Source organism: Aptenodytes patagonicus, chromosome 3, assembly GCF_965638725.1.
Source record: "Aptenodytes patagonicus chromosome 3, bAptPat1.pri.cur, whole genome shotgun sequence".
NCBI classification, from domain to species: Eukaryota; Metazoa; Chordata; class Aves; order Sphenisciformes; family Spheniscidae; genus Aptenodytes; species Aptenodytes patagonicus.
The window spans coordinates 64512725-64533337 of NC_134951.1; the positions used below are offsets into that span (position 1 = coordinate 64512725).

Here is a 20613-nt window from a genome sequence, read left to right on the forward strand (position 1 = left end):
GAAGCGAAAAAGAACATACTGAGAAGTATTATGATCTGTTTTGTTACTTGAAGATCATAGTACATCCTAACTCAATGAACTCAGTAGAACCACTTGCAGACTGAGGGGCGTTTTACCTTGTGCTGTGCTGTCCAAATCTTGTCTTTTTTGGCATCTGAAGATTTCTTCTCTGAACCACAGAAACCAGGATGCTTATTGGAAGATGTCTAAAAAACGCTGATACTTTAGTATCAGTATTAGGAGCCAGGCAATTGTGCCACCCTTCCGGTAACCCTGGAGACTACTTGTACTAATCCCTGCTTTTCAAGGTTCTGTGGCCTCTAGAATTGCAGTTCTCATAACTGACTTGCTCACTTTGAATATCTTCCAAGTTTATGTCTGAGTGCCAAAAGTCATACAGAGAATAAACAACTTTATTTTATAACAGAATTACAGAAAGCAAAATATCACTTAATACAACTTCAAGCTGCTATAAATCTAATTTGGCATTTTAACTATACACAGAATCAACAGCAAAAAACCCCCAAACAACCAACCCCCCCGCAAGAACAAAAGAAAAATAAAATCCAAAATAATTAACAGGTTTTCTCAATGGCAGTCTCAAATGATGGTACTGTCTTATTACCTTATGAATGAAGTCCATCGTACACTCAGTATCCTGAAAACCTGCATTATCCATCAGACGAAGCATGTGAAACATATACCTTCTCAGTAACAGAAATGTCAGTTCTAACATGGAGACGGTGAGGTTTAATAAAAAGCGAGCATTCTACACATGTATTCAAATAATGGAAGTGTTGAAGTTTGGACACAGTAAGAAAGAAAGCACTAAGGTTTTAAGCTGCCTAGATCATCTCTTGTAGGAAGAAGAGAAAGATATTTTGTTCTTCCTTCTTCCCTTATCTGGAATGCTGCAGACAGCAAAACGTCTGCAAAAAGTTGAGCATTGGCACCAAAGTGCAAAAAGAACACAGTGCTCAGTCAGAAGAAATGTGTCTGCAACTCCTTCTCCTCTGCAGACTGCCACACCATCTCTGCTCCACAGAGAGGAGAACCTTAGAACAGAAAGAGTTACAGAGATATCAGTATAAAATTTATCCAAAGAAATATATTTTTTCAAATTTTAGGAAATGCTGTATTTTTATAAAAATCTTTGTTATGTGATACCATATAGTTACCTGAATAATCTGGGGGGAAAAAAAAAAAAAAAAAAAATCTGTAAATTACTCCAGTAAGAGATTTCACTTGAAATATCTGGAAAAAACTATATCTAAATTAGTTAAGATCCCCCTTCCTGCACAGTTACCACCTGCTCCAGTGAACAATGCTTTCCAGGCTTCTTTTTTGTTCACTTTCATATAATTAAGAATCGGCTTCAAAAATACAAGTATTTGTGCAAAAGAAGATCATACCCTCTAAAACTTCATTTTAAAAAATCTAAGATTGTTAAGAAGTGGTTATAAAAAATAAACAAGAAAGATTGTAAGGGAATATAGAGCACAGATGTTAAAATGGAGTTTGGTATTGGCATTTAAGTCTTGAACATCTGGCCATCATTGCTAGGCGTGGTGAATTCGGTAGAGTAGTGATGACTTGGAATGATTACAGTTCTTCATGGTCATGATCGCGGTCAGTATCATATTTAGTTCTGGAAGAAAAAGGAGGGGGAAGATGACATAAGCATTCATAACGGATACTATGTGAATGTCACATCATCAGAGTCAAAAAGTCATTTTTCCCATATAGGTTATTTTGGGGGAAGGTCATCTCATTAAAAAATGTTGCACTAACTAAAGCTCCCGTCAATCATGAGGTAAACAGTAACTCAGTTTCTATCAATGTTTTTCTTGCTTTAGTGTATTTTTTCCCTACCCAAAATTCTCATTGTATTTTAAGTCACCTCTTGCACAGTTTACTGAAAATTTTAATCCACAATCTAGTGCATAAATAAAAAATGAAGATACTTGTTCAATTAATAATCCCTCAGAATCAGAGTGCAATATCGTTCACTTTTATTAGAGAAAACAAGTCTACACAAACAATACTGCCGTAGTCATCGGGGCAGAGCTTTCATCACCTTAGAAACAACTAAGCAAGATTTGTGGCATGGCTCCATTGCCTGAACACAATTGTCCAGAGCCGTTTCTGCAGTCCCACCTGCCCTTCAGTTGCTGCTACAGTAGGAGGGCATAGGTCTCTTGATGGTCCAAGCTGCAGACAGATATTCAAGGCACTTCAGGTGGCCTGTGTTTAGACAACTAATTCTTTCCTTAATGTTTAACTGAAAGGCATCATCAGTCAAACAAGTCACCAGGTCTCAAACACAAGAGCAGCATGGTGAAATGTCTTCATATTAGTCCTCTTTTACTCTCTCACAAGCATTTCAGACCAAGAGCTGTAAAGCAATTGGCAAACTCAGACAAGAACATTTGACACTCTCCGATACACTGCAAACACCATTCCACAATGTATGTATTTCTCAAAAAAGAAAAAAAACACCCTCAGCAGACAGAAGGAATTCTTTGAATGTTTTTTCTGAATAAAATTTTTACAAAGTAGTTAAATATTTGATGAAGGAACAGAATCAACTTTGCAGTGAGTCACTAAAGTAGAAACGTGGTGCAAACCTGCCAAGATGGTTTCTTCCTCCCATGACAGAGCCCCTTCAAGAAAGATGTCATAAGTACTTATATGGGATAGCTTATGTTGAACACTGATTTGAAAGATACTTTTCTGGATTAAGGTAGCATGAAGAAACCAGCACATTCTGCACAAATGTAACAGAAGAGGCAATCCCTGCTCCCAAGACCTTTAAATTCATGCTGATTAATAATAAATGAAAAATGTGATGGTAGCACATATTATAATACTAAATCATTGCGAATCAAAATGATCTGTTCTGCTGTCTCAGTGTATCTTTCTACCTTAGATCCTGCTATGTAAATGCTGAAAATATGAGAAGAGTGGTTTGAGCATGCATGTTTAATGTTGCTGTGTACCAAGGGACCAGAAATCACCTAAACCACAGACATTCTCCTTGCTACAAACTAATAGCTCTCTCAAAAGTGATGTGGATTTTTCCAAGCTCTTCTGGAGTTGCCTATAACCAGCGCAACAGCAGATTTATTCAGTGTTCACTCTGATCTTTCTGTTAAATACATCAAGTAGAGCAGGTTTGGGTTGGGTTTTTTTTTATGCCTAGAAATGAGGGCCTAATAAACCGACATTCCTTCAAATACCTCTTTTGACTGATAAGAGGCTTTAAAACTTGAGTTTGCAATGCATTTACCTCCTTGCCTAGGAAAATGATAAAAGATTAAATATTTCAGTGTGCCTAGGATTAAGAATTAGCTGACTAAATTAAAATGTCCAAGCATGCCCTTTCCCTACTGGGAACTGCACATAGTCTTCCCACTATACAAGCAAGATGTAAGGCAAGGACTGTAATTGTACAGGTAAACAGAAAAATGTGACACATCCTTCATGTTTTGCAGAAACAGCCCAAACTCGCTTCAGTATAAACTACAACAACTTGACCAAACATTGTAGGAAATGCCATGAGAGTACTGTGACAGAACTGGGAGACATATACAGGAAAATCTGCAATTAAAATTAATGTCACATTGGACTTAAGATAAAAATCCTTACACTAACACTCTACTATTAGCGCCTGTTTCAACTCACCATTTTGTGATAGCATATATCAGACGCCCCATATTTTTCAAGCCTTTTATTACAGAATGCAACAGAAAACTGATGCTACATTTTCCTATATTAATTATATACATAAGCTTACCTGAAGTGTTTGCTTGAGGGCATTTTTGATTTTACTCTTCATCTTCCTCAGCAAGTTCAGTTTCTTTGTGCACCACCACTCTTGTGACAGACATGTCAGGGTGCTGTTCTTTGGCTTCTTTGATTGCCTGTGCCAGGGCCTGCAAAGGTATTTGAAATTTGTAACTCAACAACAGCAAAAGGACATTCATGTGGGGCCAGAGAATGGGAGAGTAGCATTGGAAATTTTTGTTATAATTGTTCAGAACTCTAAATTCCTGAACTTGAGAGGGCTCAGGGGTAAAAAAGAAAAACCAACCAAAAACCAAACCCCAAAACCAACCAATGCCCAAAACACAAAACCCACCCCCCAAAAAAACCCAACCAAAAACCACTATGCTGAAAATTTACCAAAATTTCCAGGAAGTAACAAAGAACCATAAAGTTATCCTGTAACTTTTCTAGCTCATTCCAGGAGACAAAAAGTATTCTTATACCCCAGAAGTTCCTGAACTTCTGCAACAGATCTAGCAAATAAAGACTTAACAAGAATGTACACAGTACAGAAAAATAAGAGTTCCCTTCAGTTTCCTGAACAGAATGGAAAGATACTTTGGAATGTGTACTAAGTATGGTATTGAAACTCTGGAGGAAGACCATAACAGAAATTTCTTTCTCAGCACAAGAATCTCCTTTCTCTCCTTTTACTAGTTTAAGAGAACTTTCTCTAGTTTAACTCAGGGAAGCGTAAATATAAGTATTACTCAATCCCTTATAATCCCTCCTCCACATTTTAAGAAATTTTATCTTCTTAAGAGATGTACCAATATACACAGCTGGCAGTTGGACTAGATGATCATTGTAGGTCCCTTCCAACTGAAATATAATACTCTATTCTGTTCTGTTCTATTCTATTCTACACAAGGCTTTAAAGTCACCCACATAAGAGCACCCTCTGAGGCAGAAGAGGTGAAAGAGCACCTAGGACCTTCTATTTCTTCTCCTGATCTGAATCTTATTTCAGTGAGCTGCATTACTGTTGGAACCCAACACAAGAAAAAAAAGAAGAAACTGGAAGGCATTCTGAGGCAACAGTAAGCTCACTGTTCACCTCAGTATCAACCCCAACTGGAAAAAAACAAATACACTAGAAGGAGCAAGAAAAATATAATGCAACAAAAAGGTTTATCTTAATTTAGAAAAGTGACATTTTCCTGAGCCATAGGTGGTAAGTGGGAGAAGAAAGAACTACCTCTGAAGAGAGATTGGAAACACCAACATTAGCCACCTTAACTATTATATGATAATGAATTTGAAGCCCTATTAAGGAAATACGTGCAGAAGAACACAGTGCATCGATACAATACTGATGTATTAATCCTAGCAATTTTTTATTAGTTTGTCTTTTACAACATGCCAAGTATAATCTCTGTGGTACAAATGAGGATTTAAAAGAAAGTGGCTGTTGAGATTTAAGAATCAGTTATAATCAAACCACAAACAATGAAAAAACCTTAAGTCTCTAATTGTTAAATTACAACAAGTAATGCAAGCATTTGTATTCTGAAACTCCAAATTAAAATATTATTTTCCTATTGAAAACTGTTTTAGTGATGTAGGGAGCTAAAAGACAAAAGAATAAACATCCAGCATGTAGATTGTGCATCTAAAGAGCTCTGTATCTACTGAAGAAAAAGTGGCAGAGATTTCTTAAATCTGTTAAAAGCTGCTCACTGCTGCTTTAAACTTCAGTGATTAAAATCATATTTTGTACTTCCTTTTTTATAATTTCATTTTTTACTTCATTACCCACTTACCTCAAAACAAAGAATGGCTCAGAGAACGGTTTTACTAAAGCATCATCTGGTATACTAAAGGTATTGTGTGACCTTTCCAGACGTCTAAGTGCACTGAATGTGTGTCAAGGCAAACAAGAGCCGTGCCTGATGCTGAACAGCCCTGTCATTTAATTATGAGTTTCAAGAAGAGATTCAACTTGTCAGGAGCCACTTTCTGGAGGCAGATCAAAATGTGAAATTAAATTCCCCAAGAGCTCTTTTAAATTAAATCCTGTTATGTTGATTTGTGTAGGTTTCATGAAGTTAGAATTGGATTCACTGCAACTTTATGTAGAAGGTAGGCTTTTCCATTTGTATTATCCAGTGCCTGTTGATCGACTTTGTAACTATAGTTTCTCTGATGAAGAAGAATAAAAATTGTGTAATCATCACTACAAAGAATAGGTAATTGCACTTTCTCAATTATTTTTCTGCGTACTGCTTAAATTCAGCTTTCTTAATTGGGCAGGTAGAAGTGATTTTAACCTTAGTTTCTAAGACGTCATAAAATACTGCTTTGGTACTGATAGAGATGAAAGGTACAGCAGATCAACAATTACTTTTGTTATACAGAATTCTATAAATACAAGCCAAAACCTATTTTTCAAATTTGAACCATTTATGCTTTAATGTATTTCAAAGCTTTCAGTCAAAATGAGTGGCGCATTCAGACGTTGCTGACACAATGCAGTAGAGACTCCCATCTATACAGATTAATGCATCAAAATAAGATTATTTTAGTAATGCTTTTCCTCCTAAATGGCAAAAGCAGCACTAAACAAATTGGGTCTCTTCCAAAAAAAGAAATCCCTTTAAAAATAGTAAGAAATCCATTCACATGATCTATGATGCAAAGTTACAAGTACTATTTTTCTTTCAGTTATATTCTAAAGGCTCCTTATTCACAAAACATGATCACTCTAACAACTTCGCCACAGTTAACAGTCTCAGGGTCTTTCTATGTCTTCTTATTCAACTCCTCTACCTTTCTCTTACTTCAGGTTTCTGAAATATCATCTGGATCTCACTGGACTACAAAAAGCACATTGTAAGTGTTAACCGCTAACATACTCACCTCATCGTGGTCAATATCTGCATCTCCAGTAATGACAATGCGTTTCTCAATTCTTGTTTCTGATACCCCACCTTTTACCATCTACAGATGGCACAAAAAAATAAGAAAACATCCTTGTAATTATTCCATATTGCCACAAAGCACTCCTTTCTGTTGCACTGAAGCAAATAAATTTCTGTGACTGAGTTGCAATTAGTAGTAAACATTCTCAGTGCTAAATCATCCTTTCCTTTTTCAGTTACGCAGTAAGTCACATTCTAGAAATTGCTAAACTTGATAAAAACCAACTAATAGAGAATTCCTTCTGTTACTGGAGCCCAAGTTTGAACAGATCTAGCTATGCAGACAAACTGGAATTCCAGCTTCTTCCACCATATAAACCTGGCAACAAGGAAATTCCAGGAGTCTTTTCTTTGATTTCAACACATCTATCATGGGCCTCTTCTTGGTCTCTGAAGAATCCTATGCCATTAAATACAAAGATGATCTGGTTTTCCGTTCTGCCGTTCATGGACCTTAGTGAGATATTTTCAATGTATTTCACATTGCTGATGGAAATAATTTTGTGTTTTGTTTCTTTATTTCTTACTCTATTGATTAAAACATTTTAGCTTATAGAAAAATTCTCACAGAAATATTTTTTTTTTTTTTAAATCAGCCTGTATAAGAGAAAAGAATAAACTGCCACTTAAGATACACTGACCACATTAGAATAGATCCAAGATGATTCTGTTAAGAACACCATTTTTATTAAAACTATTTTGGCAGGTCCCTTTATCAATAATGAACAGTTTGGGATGTAAAACAGAAAGTTAGTTTAGAAAATTCAGTCTTTTGAATTGACGATAAGCAGCCTGTAAGAAAAGATAAGCATCTGCTGCATTATGGTAATCCCAGTAATTTTTTAGTAGAAGACAAAACTGAAACGATTTTCCTTAATGGTTCCTCCCAAAAAGCAGCGTTATTTGACATCGGAACTTGACAAGTAAATGTCCACTTCCCCCGCCCCAAGCTGTGGTAGCACAATTTATTGAATAAAGTCTTTTTCCTAAAATGGTGGTGGCTTAATGGTTCCAAAAGGGAGCAGGAGACTGAAAAGGACCTGTTAACTAGTCTGTATAACAAAACATACACATTTTAAATTCTGAGCTTATTTTATGTGACTTTTATCTGACAACTTTCCAACATCATCCTTCCACTGTCATTCTGTGAATACAACTTTCAATCTTAAGAATATTTCAATCTTAAGAACATATATATTGAATATATATCCAGTGAGCAGTGAATTATTGTTCCATTCTGTGACTATGTGAAACTTCTTGTGTCAGGGGGAAAAAAATCCCAAACTCACACCTTATGTTTCCTTCTTCCCTTTTGCTTCACCCTAAACAACGCTTTCTGTCATTTTCTTGGAAAACTATGTTAAGAGTTCAATGACAAGAGCTCAAAACTGTGTTGTTGGGGCACACCTAAAATTTGATAAATATTTACATAAATTAGTAACAACAATCATCATCATCACCACCACACTTTGGTAGTTCTAACATACTCTGGCATGAAACATTACATGAGACTGAAACAGATGTGAAGTCCTGTTAACACTGAGTTTTCCTTTCCTTGTCAAGCATGGAATGCAGAGCATGTAATTCAGCACCAAAATATGCTTGCAAAGTGATCTAGTGGTATGGTCTGGTTTTAAATGTGTTCTAAACCTAGCAGCACAAGGATCAACAACACTAAGGCTGGGTAAACATTGTTTCAATTCATCCTTACAACAGATGCCATTAGCAGAGCTCCTGCGGACCTCAGACAAATCAGTTACATTAACAAAGATTCTGTAAGGTATCAGTGAGTGATGACAGGACTGAAACTGTAAAAAATTTGGGTACATACTCATTTGTCAAACACAGATATAAGACCTATATGAAGTACTAAAAAAACTAATCGTATTTTTCTCCCTTTCCCTGTCCTGTTTCCAGCTATTCCTGCTTATTCATTAGGGCTTCTCTGTTCAAAATCTGTGTACAGAAAGATTAACTCTCACACGTGCCTGGAATGAATCCAATCCATTTCAAGTCAACTTGCTTCAATAAATTAGCAGATATATGAGAAACTTCATGTAAGACTTTATTTTGAGGGTTTGTTTGTTTTTTTTAGTTCAGAGAGACATTATGATATTTTACCTTTGTGATGTGTGTAGTTGTAGTAGTAGAAATTGACTCTGACGTAATTGTCTGTGCACTCAGCAGCACACCAGCATTGCCACCAGCACTGCCATCAAACTGTAAGGAAAGAAAATGCTATTTTTGTATTTTGGCATTTAAAAGCTTTGTTTTCACAGGAGATAAGGATGGTTTTCTTACTAAACACATTCTTTAGTTCAGTTAGAACTGAAATCTAAACAGAAGCCATCCAAGATTGGCTTGTTAAGACTGTTGTTATGGTTCATTCTTGTGGAAAATTTACAATCAAAGCTACATGTTCCTTTCAGGAACAATGAGATATTTTAATCAAGTTTCCAAAACTAAAAATGAGTTGTACATTTGCAGACAGCAACTAAGTCCTTATATAAAAAAAACCCCAACACTTAGAACTTTAGGAGTAATACTGCTTTGTCTACACACATTTCACTTACCTAATTCATAGCCAAAGTATAATCTTAGCTGCTAGAAAAAAGTATAGGTTTTTGAAAAGCATTTTTTGGACATTATCTATTTTGATCTACAAGTAACTGGAATAAAAACCAGCTTGCAAACAATATCATAACCCAGCCACCATACCTGTGGAGATTCATATGTGATAGTTTTAGTTTCTGTTTGAACAATTGGAACTTCTTTAGTGGAGATTTCAGTTCTCTGTGTGGCATCTGAAATGGTTACCATCTCTGTTTTCACTACCGGAGGCTGTGGTGCAAGAAATAACCAATCAATTCAAAAGACAGAAGAAGGTTTCTGAAGTGGACCAAGAAAACACAACCGAAAACTCAAGAAAGGCGTAACAGTAAGGTGAGTATTTGACTGTCTTCCCAATCAAAAACCATGCAATACATAAGCAAAGTGAAATGAAGACTAATATACTAGTCCTCTAGCATCTAAATAACATGGTTGGAAAATTTAATCTCCTAATAACCTTGTCAGACTTCTGTGTTTGAGTCAACAGTACATATCACAGAAGGCAACTGCTAAAACCAAGCCGCAACACAGGTACTGAAAATGTGTAAAAGAGCGTCACTAGGAAAAAAAATAAAATCTTAGTTTGCGTAAAGAAGCCGATAGCTAGCTCAGATGGATAAGCTTCATATTAGAATTAATCTAGGAAAAAAACTATCATTGCTCAGTCAAACTGCAAATAAGGACTAGAAATTCCAAGGAAATTATATAAAGGTTTAACTTTGTAATACATACTACTTCCGGAACAGAAAAACAACTTTGACAATTGGATTTTAAGCAGTCTACATTCAATGTAATAATTCTGGAAATCAATGGCTTCTTTTGACAACAATCCTAAAAAGCCATTTTAACCATTGAGAGTTAGCCAGTGGTGTTCTCTGCAGTATCACAAAGAAAGCAATTATCCAGGGGTCTGTAAGCCAGTGAACTTGTGACTTATCTAATTGGAGCAGATTTTCAATATATTTAAGAACTTAAAAAAAAAAAAATCTGGTAGAGCCTTTTGATATTTTTCTAGATGCATCAGTTGCTATCTCCCATTGGTTTTGGATGCACATGGGGGGAAATCCCAGAAGAAAAAAAAAAAAATCCTTTCTTTCCCTCACACACACTTGAACACACAGCAGCCCTTCTCCCCTTCCTCCAAACCAGCTATGTTTTTAGAAAACATGGGTGCCTGCAACTTCTAAAGGTCTTGTAAGCTAATTCTTTCACATCATTAATCAGAACACCTGTGTATGCAAAAAGACAACAAAAGAAAGAAGGTAAGTTGTTTGGATTTAAGTGCAAAGAAAAAAAAGTTTGCCAGCATTACAAGAACAAGCAGGTAGACAACTAGGAAAAAACCCACCCAGCTACTGAAAAACTCAGCAGAAGATCATGCCAACTTTACAAAGAGATGCATCCCTGTGTTTCATTTCTTCCCTTTCTGCTTCTTTATAAAATTTGCCCAGTAATGAACCCTTCAACCTTGTTTGGCTTAAAACAACTGATTGTGACTGGAACGCATGCATGCTTCCCAAATATCTACTACACTGGAAGACTTTATAGTGAGATCGTGATATATGCCTCATCCCTTTACAATGTAGTGCTCTCACCTATGCAATTTCTAGCCATACTCATTCTAGTCTATAAATTCATAACATTTTTCAAAAGGGAAAAAAAAAAAAGGCAAGAAAAGCAGTGAGTAATGAGGGGAAAAAAAAGGAACAAAAATTTGTGACGGGTGTTTTCTAATTTCAATTGCCAATAGTTTTCCAATCACAATTACATGTCGTGGACGTGTCAAGAACAATTGACAAATAGACAAGACGAGACTTAAAACATTGGAAACATGTAAATAATAAACATACATTATGTATGTGCATAAAAAATAAGGGGGAGATAAAAAGGAGATGACAGTCTTCGGAAGGTTTGCCTTACTGGTGATTCTCACTCAGTTCTAGCAAAAAGTCAGAAACCATAACTGAAGGAGACAGAATTTCACTGCTCATCGATGGTTTCCCCTTCCAAATGATCTGAATCTTGTTGGATGCCCCAAGAGCTGAGGAATAGGAGAAGAAGAAAGGCAGGTATATTTTCACCCCAAGAAATATCTCTGCTTAGTCTAGTTGTCAAACTGTTCTACCATTTACCTCAGAACAACAAATTATTTGTGGTGCAACATCTATGTCAACATGAGACACATCTCCATTGAGTTTGAGCTGTTCTTCCTCTTTTTCTTCGCTTAAATCTTGCTTAATTTCCTCTGACAATTTCTTCTCTTCCGTAGCTATGGTAACTGCATTTTCCTGGACCAAATCTTCAGCTGTAACTTTTGTGTGCTCAACTGGTACATTTAGCTTACTGCCTTCTGGTGAGGCTTCCACATGCTGTATTTTTTCTTCATGTTCTTTCCTTTTCACGTCTTCCTCTTCTTCCTGTTCTTCCCTGATGACTTCCTCAATTGCCCTAGGATGTGGCTGGTATTCTCCCACCTCTTCATCCTCACTCTCACTACTACTGCTGCTGCTGCTACTATCTGATGGCAATGATGAAGAGTCCTTTTTTGACAGATGCTCCACCTTACATGTTTCCCCAGCATCAGTGGCAACTTGCATTTTCCCTTTGTTGGTTTCGTCTACGACTAGTGTTTCTTCTATCCCAACCTCTGCCTGCTTCTTCTCCTCCACTATGTCCAGAGTCTCATGTGAACTCTGCACAAAAAACATGGATGAGGAAAAACAAAAGTAGAGTATATGAATAAATCAAAATGATGGAAACAAAATTAGCTGATGGCTGGTTCGTGTCATGTAGAAGACAAAAGATGGTTGTGATGGTTAACTGAAAAAGGAAGGAAAGAAAGAATGAAGATGGATTGGAAGAGTTAGAGCCAAATTTAACTATGGAAAAAATCAGTAGAACCTTATCAGCATCGCTGACTCCAGTACAAGGCCCTTCTGTTCTGGAAGCATGTCTCTGTGAAACAAAAAGCAATCAGAGGACAAAAATCAATGCATAACCCTTCTCAACAGTGTAACACCCTCCAAGCAAGCTTTAAGAATGTATATACATGATACTAGACTGATACTAGACAGATACTGTGTATTCGCTGCAAGGCTCACATAGAACTATGCTCCTTCTACTTTATTGAAACATTCCATTCAAAAGTTGGTAAGAATTATGGACATTATCAATTGGGATAAGGATTTAATTATGAGAGACTGAAAATAGAAGCATGAATGCACTGGCCAGTGATGCTACTGAGGCAGTTATTTCAGTTAAATCAGGAATTAAGAGTGAATAATATTAAGTAAAAAAAAAAACCCAAACAAAACCCACTTAGCATTCTACTATCAGTTTATCATCATACAAAATAAAAAAAGACTTAATTGTAAGATTTTATTAGTTGTTCATCTTTGGTCTGTTACTTTATGAAACTTAGTAGGTAACAAGGAGGAGACTGTTTAGGGTGGTATGTTGTCAGAATAGCAATACATGATTACCAAGATGATCCCATTAGGATTCCGTTCGGAGCCAAAATGATGAGATTAAAGCAGTTATATTAGTATTAGTTCCATAACAAAATGATCTGTGATGGATATCCCAGAAAGCCCACCGTAAATTATGTGTTAGGTAGCTTTTTTGAGCTAATGTATTTTTAGTGAACGGTTTGCAGCAAAATTTGAGTTCAAACGATAAGAACAGAAAAATCAACACATCATCTGTGACTTAATCCTAGCTTTTATTGCTGTTTACCAAGCGAAGTACCGACAGTGTAAGCCAGCATTCCTGGTGAAGCTTAAACAAGCACCAATTAACATTTCTGGGGCATCGCAGACACAGAATTAAGCTCTCTAGCTGGACCTCTCTCCCCTCTAACACAAGCAAGCAGCTTACCGGCTCCGACACACGGGACGTGAGCTGCAGGCCACCTTTCTGGCATTTTTAAGGCGCTGGGGGTCGGAGAGTAATCTTTAGACGGGATGGGGATGGGAGCCTAACCCCCGTGGCCAGCTAAGCCCCACCGTTCCGAAGCCGGCGGTGCAGGCGGGAGGAGCGCGGCGCGGCGCGGCGGGGGGGGGGGGGGGAGCACCTGGGGGGGCGGCGCGGCCGAGGCGGCGGTCTCGTCCCCCGCAGCGCCCTCTGCTGGCCCCACGCTGGCGGCGGCGAAGGGCCCTCTCGTGCTAGCGCAAAAGCCCTCCTTACTAAATAAAATGGACGTTATCTCCTCTTCTAGGCTCTAGACGAGTTGGGAAAGGGAGAGGAAAGAATTAAACAGTGACGGACGGAGCGGCAGCCACCTACAAAGGAAAGGTCTGGCAAGAGAGACGCGTGACAAAGAAAAGGATTCGGCTGGGGGAATGCTGTAGGGGGACGGGGGGGCACCCGTAAGGTGACAGGGGAACAGACGGGACAAAAAACTGCTGTCGCCACAACACACAGTCGTGCTCTAAGACTGCATCTCTCCACCATGCATATCACACTATGAAAATTAAAAACACGAACATTTCCATGGATTTTCCAAGCAGAACAGTTTACTTAGGCAGTAATTCCGTATTTACTATCGGGATTTTTCCCTTGTAAAAATCCATTTTTAACACCTTCTAATGCCTAATTGGCTCAGAGCTTCAGGGTAGTCAAATACTTTTGCTCTGAACAATACATACCCACAATGCTGAAACGAGGTTTTCTTTATAATATACGTTATATGTATATGTATAATATATGTTTTTCAAATGCTTAAATAACCTAAGCAAATTCGTTTCTATTAACCTGTTTTCAAAAAGCCTTTCCCATTCTACTGGGAAAATGTGTTTTATTCAAACAAAGGTAAAAGGGTACGTTGCTTTAAAGCATAAATTATGTTCATAGTCTGGTCTGTTTTCTGTGGTATATAAATCTGTACAGTAAAGCAAACTTCTAAAATTCATGTGGGTACAAGCCTCTGAAAAGGCTAAAATTCTTTCTTCCAGTTTTCCTTCCGCGAGCTCTTGTATTAAGTTGGAAGTAGAAACAGTTAAAATAAAACCCCAATAACGTAACGAATACCTAACATGGACATAACACACATTTTGACAACGTTCACTAAGATACATTTCTGTCTTACAAAACGGTACCGACAGAGAATCAGGGCAGAAGCACACGCCAGAGGAAAGCCAAGGTGCCATGCAGACAACTGCAGTCCGTCTGGACTCACGGTGTGAGTAGCAGTGTAGAATCTGAACTGACATAAGTTACTCCATGCTACTGTGCATATACTACAACACAGAGGGCATGCAGAAGAACAGAGAAGGAAAAGAGAAAGAACCCCTGTATTTTTTTCCCTACAATAAAATTTAAAGTATATTTCAAAGGTGGCTAAGAAAATTTAACGTGAATGCAAGTTATTAAATCTGCCCTCATGCAACATTCAATATCCACCAGGGCAATGTGTTCCTCACCCCCACTTTCTTTCCCTAGTTTACTGCGCCCAATAAATGTTCATCTATTAACAGATTACGTCAAAAGGCAAAAATGTTCATGATACTCCTTCTACCGTACTTTGGTGCCACATGTTTTCTAACCACTCAGAGCAGTAAAAAAAAGGCAGGGAAAAAATCTTTATGTGGTATGTGATCAGACTGTGTTCATCTCTCTCTCTCCCCCCACATATGTATATAATTAAAGACAGGCACGTACACCCACCTTTTTGCATTTTACCACCCTCAAATTTTTAGGTCTTCTGATCTTTCAAAAGGAAAATCCCAATCACACAATTTGTTTGGTAATGTAACCCCTGTTTCCTGAGGAGGCATTTAGTAAAAACGATTAAATGTATAGATAGAATTGGCACTTTTTATCAAATTACTGTAGTTACAATAATGTTATCAGCCTGTGAAGATGTTTAAATTCCTGGCAAATTCCTTCTGGTACATAGTCATACACACTAACATGAAACACTGTTTACAAGCAGTGGGGGCGGGGCATGGATTAAAAAAAATATATATTGTGGGTATCCATAACATAACAACATTTCACATATTTATTTGTGACATACATATCAATGGGTCACAATCTCTGTTATAATTAAGTCACAGATGCTGTGCATTTGTGGGAGTATGGTGATACAGAAGTATAGTGGCACAAACGAGATGTACCCAAAATAACATTTCTCATACACAGAAAATGACTTATTTGCAAGTATTTTCAGTGGAGCAAAAGAAGGAAGAAAAGAAAGAATATTAGCAGTGGTATCCCTGCTTTATTCTTGTCTATTGTCCAACTATCCTGAAAGACAGGCAAGGAAACACACAGTCCAGGAATAGGACTGAGCAATGTATTAGTCTACTAATACCAGCAAGTTTATAAATTGGAGGTAACAAAACACTTGAACACAAACTTCTCTACATCCATCAACAAATAATTCAGGATGGAAATACACTGTTTCCCAAACCTCCTATTTATATATGTTACTGAAATAGGACTGACAGCTTTACATTAACCTACTTTTGTCCCAATTCCTAGGTGGCGGAAAACAGTCCAAAAGTGATGTAAAAAAGCAACATCACAACTGCTACCCATCATCACTATCACACTGCTGGTAGTCCCACTGGTTATAGAGTGTTTTTCACTGCACAGATGTTAAACCAGCTTATGGGGGAGAAAACCTCCTTCTTCTCCTGGATGAAAAGAGAGGAACAGAAGCGTGGAGGTACTCAGAACCAGGTTCCCTTTGAAATGAAGCTGCTACTACAGCGTTATTGATTTGAATAATGATTACATAGTGAACACACAAAGCAAAAGTTATTGTGTGAAGTGTCAAATAACTGCAGACAATTATTTCCATATAGAATGGAAATACATGTTTTGCTGTCATCCTAGTCACATAAAACACAGTAATTTTCCAGTGAAAAATTGGTTTTCTTTTCAAATAGTAGCCATTTAGAACTTCACAGCTAGTTTGGTGTTTAAGCAGAATGTTGCTGGCATCCATATATGTGTATATACATACACATACAGACACACGCAGATCCTGGTTTACAGCTCAACCTTCTCCTTTCAGTACTGGCTTTCCATCAGGGAAAAAAAAAGAAAAAGAAAGAAGTGCCCAAGCTAGCCCACAGCAGATACAGCAAAAAGGCAGTAGGTTTCAGGGCAGCCACCTTATCGGTTTCCTCTGGTTTTGCTCCAGCAATCCATGGCATTGCAGTCCATTGCTTCTCCTTCCCAGGCAGCGTTTTCACTTGGAAAATGTGGTCTCTTTTTTTCTATTTGGTTTTAATTTTATAAAACCAGTGTAAATCAACAAGCAATGAGTCAGACACACACTATACATAAACATAAAACCAAACCATCTGAAAGTGACAGAACATACTAGATGAGGAAAAAAAAAAACCCAGAGATAAAAGAACTTGGAGGGGCCCCAACTTCAATACAAAGAAATCAACACAGAAAATACACAAAACCACAAAAATGAAGTTACACTTTTACATAAATGTCTATTTTAACCAAAAAGATATTAATAGCTATTAAATGAACCAATGTGTCGTGGACATTTGAAAATTTGACCAGCATTTGTACCTATGCATATACCACTATGCGTAGAAATATTCAGGTACTACTCAGAAATTTGAGGAATAATTTCTTGGCAGTAACCATAAATTAACAAAATAGTCATTAAAGAAGTGAACCATACAGTCAGTGATTGTATTATCTGCATGCACATACTCACAGTTCAGATTGCTTAAGTATCTTATTGAAATAATGTCTTTTTAACAAAAATCATTTGGTAGCATCAAGCAAGCTTAACTGAAGTTCACCTCTCTGGGGACTGAAGGGAATACTTAAGAATTTAATGGGATAGGAGAACACATTTAGGAGGAAAGGGTAGGAACAATGGTGGAAGAAAAGGGTAACAACAGAAGATAAATTGATTGCTTTTGAAGACTGATTTGCTCTTCTACTCTATGAAAGAAGCAGCAAATAACTCATAAAACTAAAAGTTTCACAACAGCAAGAGAAATTTATTTGGGTAGTTTTCTTGCCACAAGCATTCACGATAATATTTGTAGAAAATCATTTTCCAAACTGCTGTTTTAAGGTTCAATCAGGAAGGAGGTATAGAGAAAAAGTAGGTAAATTCCTTTACAGACTTTTGGAGATTAAGGTGAGTAAATTTTAACAACGACATTAAATATGTTCCAAAGAAGTCAATGCTGTAAATTAACCGATCATGTAAAGCCCTTCTGAAACAACACACAGGCTGTGTGTGTGCTTATGCACAAGCTGTCTATGAAGAGTTAAAGAGGGGGAAAAGGAGGGAAAAGTTCTATTGTCACTCCATCAATCTGTGTAAATCAGAGTGACATTTAAGATGTCCTTAACACACAGGAAAATACTGCCATCACCTCCATTTTTTTCTAGTGATTCTAATTCAGTTGTTCTTGTAGAATGATAAAGTTCCACACATTATTTAAAGTCCAGTCCAATGCTAAGTGGTAAAAAGTTAATGTATACTTAGTATAAACAAATATTACATTAGCCAAAGAAAGTGTTAATCTAAAGGACAAACTGCATTTACTATATTACATACAGGGTTGTACAGAAACACATGCGGACAAGCGTCTGCAGTGACATACCCCTTGTGTCTGTAGGGACAGAGGTGTGATACGCCGCTTTTCCCACTCATTTGGGCGTGGTTCAGGTGTGGATTCCATGAAATTGCGCTTGAGCTCACTAATGCTAGCCTGGTGTTTCAGTAAGTCGTCCTGGGTCTTATCCAGGTCCTAGCAACCCGCAACGTAAAACAAAGTAGGACAAAACACAACAACAAAAGCAAACTTAACTGGAAAAAAAAAAGAAAAAAAAAGAAACCAAACCAAGGAAAGTGCCTTGTGTCTGAAGAGCTATTCTTCTTTGGAGTGCCTTAAAATAAAGAAGTTTAAGGCTATACGGGAACTAAGATTTTTTTTGTTTTGTTTTTGTAATGAAGGGCCACTCATACACTGTTTCTTCCATATTTTAAGGCAAAGGAAAATGAATGCCGTGCATGGTTATTTAACAGAGGGCTATTTTCATCCAAAACATGAAACTACTAGCTCTATGAAACAATAATAACTTCCAGTAATTGCTTGTTTTCATCTAAAATTTGTAAGCACAGAAGCAAGTGTTTTGGGATATTGCACAACGAACATTACTGAAGGCAGCTGGAAGAAAGAATAGTCTAACCCAAGAAGCATTATAAAAATGCATCTTTCTTGATATTACGAGCTCCATGAAAAATACTTCTGTGAAGACAATTCTACAGGGCCAAATATGCAAGCAGCTAACACCTGCTTAACTTCAGAGGGACTACTCATTGTGCCTGTCATGTAGGCTTAAATTTGCTGGAAGAATCACATTTAAAGACTTAAAGCCTGGTATCTGCCAATTCCACATTTAAGAACCTGACAGCAGACACAGCACTCAAGTAGGGATAGTTTTTGTGCACACCAATACCAAAGAGATGTTCTCTCTAAATTGCACCTACATAGGCAAGTGCCAAAGGGGACACCACAGCGTGAATATCAAATTCGATTTTGTGATGACCCACAGAGACTAAGCTGCAGCACCTTGGATCAAATAACTACAAACTAGTCTTTCACCTTATACCAGATACAGGAGCAGACATAAGGATCAGGAGCTATACAGAAACATAACTGTTCTGGTAAGCAGGCAAAAATCTATCTGCTTAGCTCTCTTGGAAATTCATTATCCTTTAAATACAATGCTGGGCTTTGGTGGGAAGAGCAGATTTCACTCTGCTTTCATAATCTGTGCACTTTGAACACTAAGAACCTCTCCCCTTGTGGCAACTCAGTAGGTTCATATTGTCACAGGACCAATGCTTCGCTTTTAATCTAGGACTAACAAACGAGACATTAAATATGTCCCCCTGAAGTACGTATTTTCTGAGTGAAGTAAAACCTTATGCAAAAGCCATTCTATTACCCAACTGAAGCTTGTAACAATCATGTTGTAATTTTAAAACCTGTCTTGGCTTGACACCAGGCACGTTTCTTGGACTTGATCAAAGCACACGCAATGCACACTTTCAGTGCTTTAGTAAGTTATATACAAGCAAAGTTTCAATAATGATCAAAAGCTGCAAAAAGCAAAAAAAATGTATTAGTTGGGTTACTGCGATCCATACATCTCCTTATTACTGAACAAAACCAATGATTTTTAAAAAGACAGTTTTTGTGACAAAGGGAATTATTTATAGCCCCATCTGGATGAATAAAATACATTAAAGACAGCAGTAGGATTTTCTAAACTTTCTTCAGTTACTAGTTTATGTTATTAACCACAAGTTAAATGACACTGATTATAACTACAGACAATCTTTGATAAAATAATCCAGATTAACAGACTATATGGAAATTCTTAAAATAAAAATCTCTACTTCAGTGACAAAGCACTACATATTAACATACTGTTCAAAGCTCTTTGTTGTTGCTCATCTTCAATGAAAGCCAACCTTTAGGAAGCAAGAATTACTTCCATTTGAAAACTGAAAAAATAAGGCAAAGATTTCTGAAGCAAATCTAAACATTCGCTTTAAAAACCTGATCCTCACATACCTTTCTCAAAACTCCTAAAAATCAATGAGTGTCAGAACCACAATTAGTTTTTCCATACTTCCATCACTGCTTGTGCCTTACTAACTCCATTTATTCAGATAATGTATTTGATAAATGTTTATTAAACTGGTGAAAACTAGAAACCCTGCTCAACAGAAGATGCACACATTAAGGAGCAATGTATAAAAAAATCCCATTTAGGATTATGAATTGGACCCATGTGTTGCTTTATCTAAATAGGGCTATTATTCCCAGTTGCCACCTTGAAAACATCTAGCAAAAATATACAAAATGTACATTCAACATTCAAGCTGAAGGGGGTTTTTGTTTGTTTGGAATTTTTTGGTGGTTTGTTTTTGTTTTGTTTTATTTTGTTTTTAATTTAACTTGGAAACTAGAATGATAACATGCAACATTTCCAAGCTGTTTTTCCCCCATGCACTTCATGCACTGTGTCCGTAACAGCCTGCAGGTGACCTCCCATCCCATGCAGCCTGGCAGCCCGTGAAAAGGGAAAGTGTTTCTTATATTATATACAAACCTCCAACATTAAATTGCTATGTCTGACATAAATATTTTCCCCGTCTACTCTCAAGGAATTGCTCTGTGAAATTAAGGTACACACACACAAAAAACAAAACAAAACAAAACAAAACAAAATGAACATAAAATGT

General features: G+C 37.1%; 1 protein-coding gene and 1 long non-coding RNA gene across 19 annotated transcripts in view; one reads left to right on the forward strand and one right to left on the reverse strand.

The window, feature by feature from the left end:
• Positions 1-395: 395 nt before the first annotated feature.
• EPB41L2 (erythrocyte membrane protein band 4.1 like 2) overlaps positions 396-20613 on the reverse strand; it is a 135037-nt gene continuing 114819 nt past the window's right edge. For 2 of the 18 annotated variants that reach the window (XM_076333594.1, XM_076333595.1), the window contains exons 15-23: positions 17957-18103; positions 13432-13578; positions 12261-12314; positions 11492-12052; positions 9468-9590; positions 8871-8969; positions 6688-6768; positions 3797-3935; positions 396-1648 (exon numbers count right to left, since the gene is read on the reverse strand). In XM_076333594.1, the coding sequence (XP_076189709.1) occupies positions 3828-3935; positions 6688-6768; positions 8871-8969; positions 9468-9590; positions 11492-12052; positions 12261-12314; positions 13432-13578; positions 17957-18103 (1320 nt within the window). In that variant the 3' untranslated portion in view covers positions 396-1648; positions 3797-3827. Of the gene's footprint in view, positions 1649-3796; positions 3936-6687; positions 6769-8870; positions 8970-9467; positions 9591-11491; positions 12053-12260; positions 12315-13431; positions 13579-15023; positions 15122-16480; positions 16586-17956; positions 18104-20480; positions 20544-20613 lie in introns of those variants that run through there. The other 16 variants (XM_076333601.1, XM_076333602.1, XM_076333613.1 and 13 more) reach the window with 16 other exon arrangements.
• LOC143158105 (uncharacterized) lies at positions 6402-13673 on the forward strand. Its single transcript, XR_012994915.1, has 3 exons — positions 6402-6660; positions 9590-9692; positions 13576-13673. It is a non-coding gene; the product is annotated as an uncharacterized LOC143158105 (long non-coding RNA).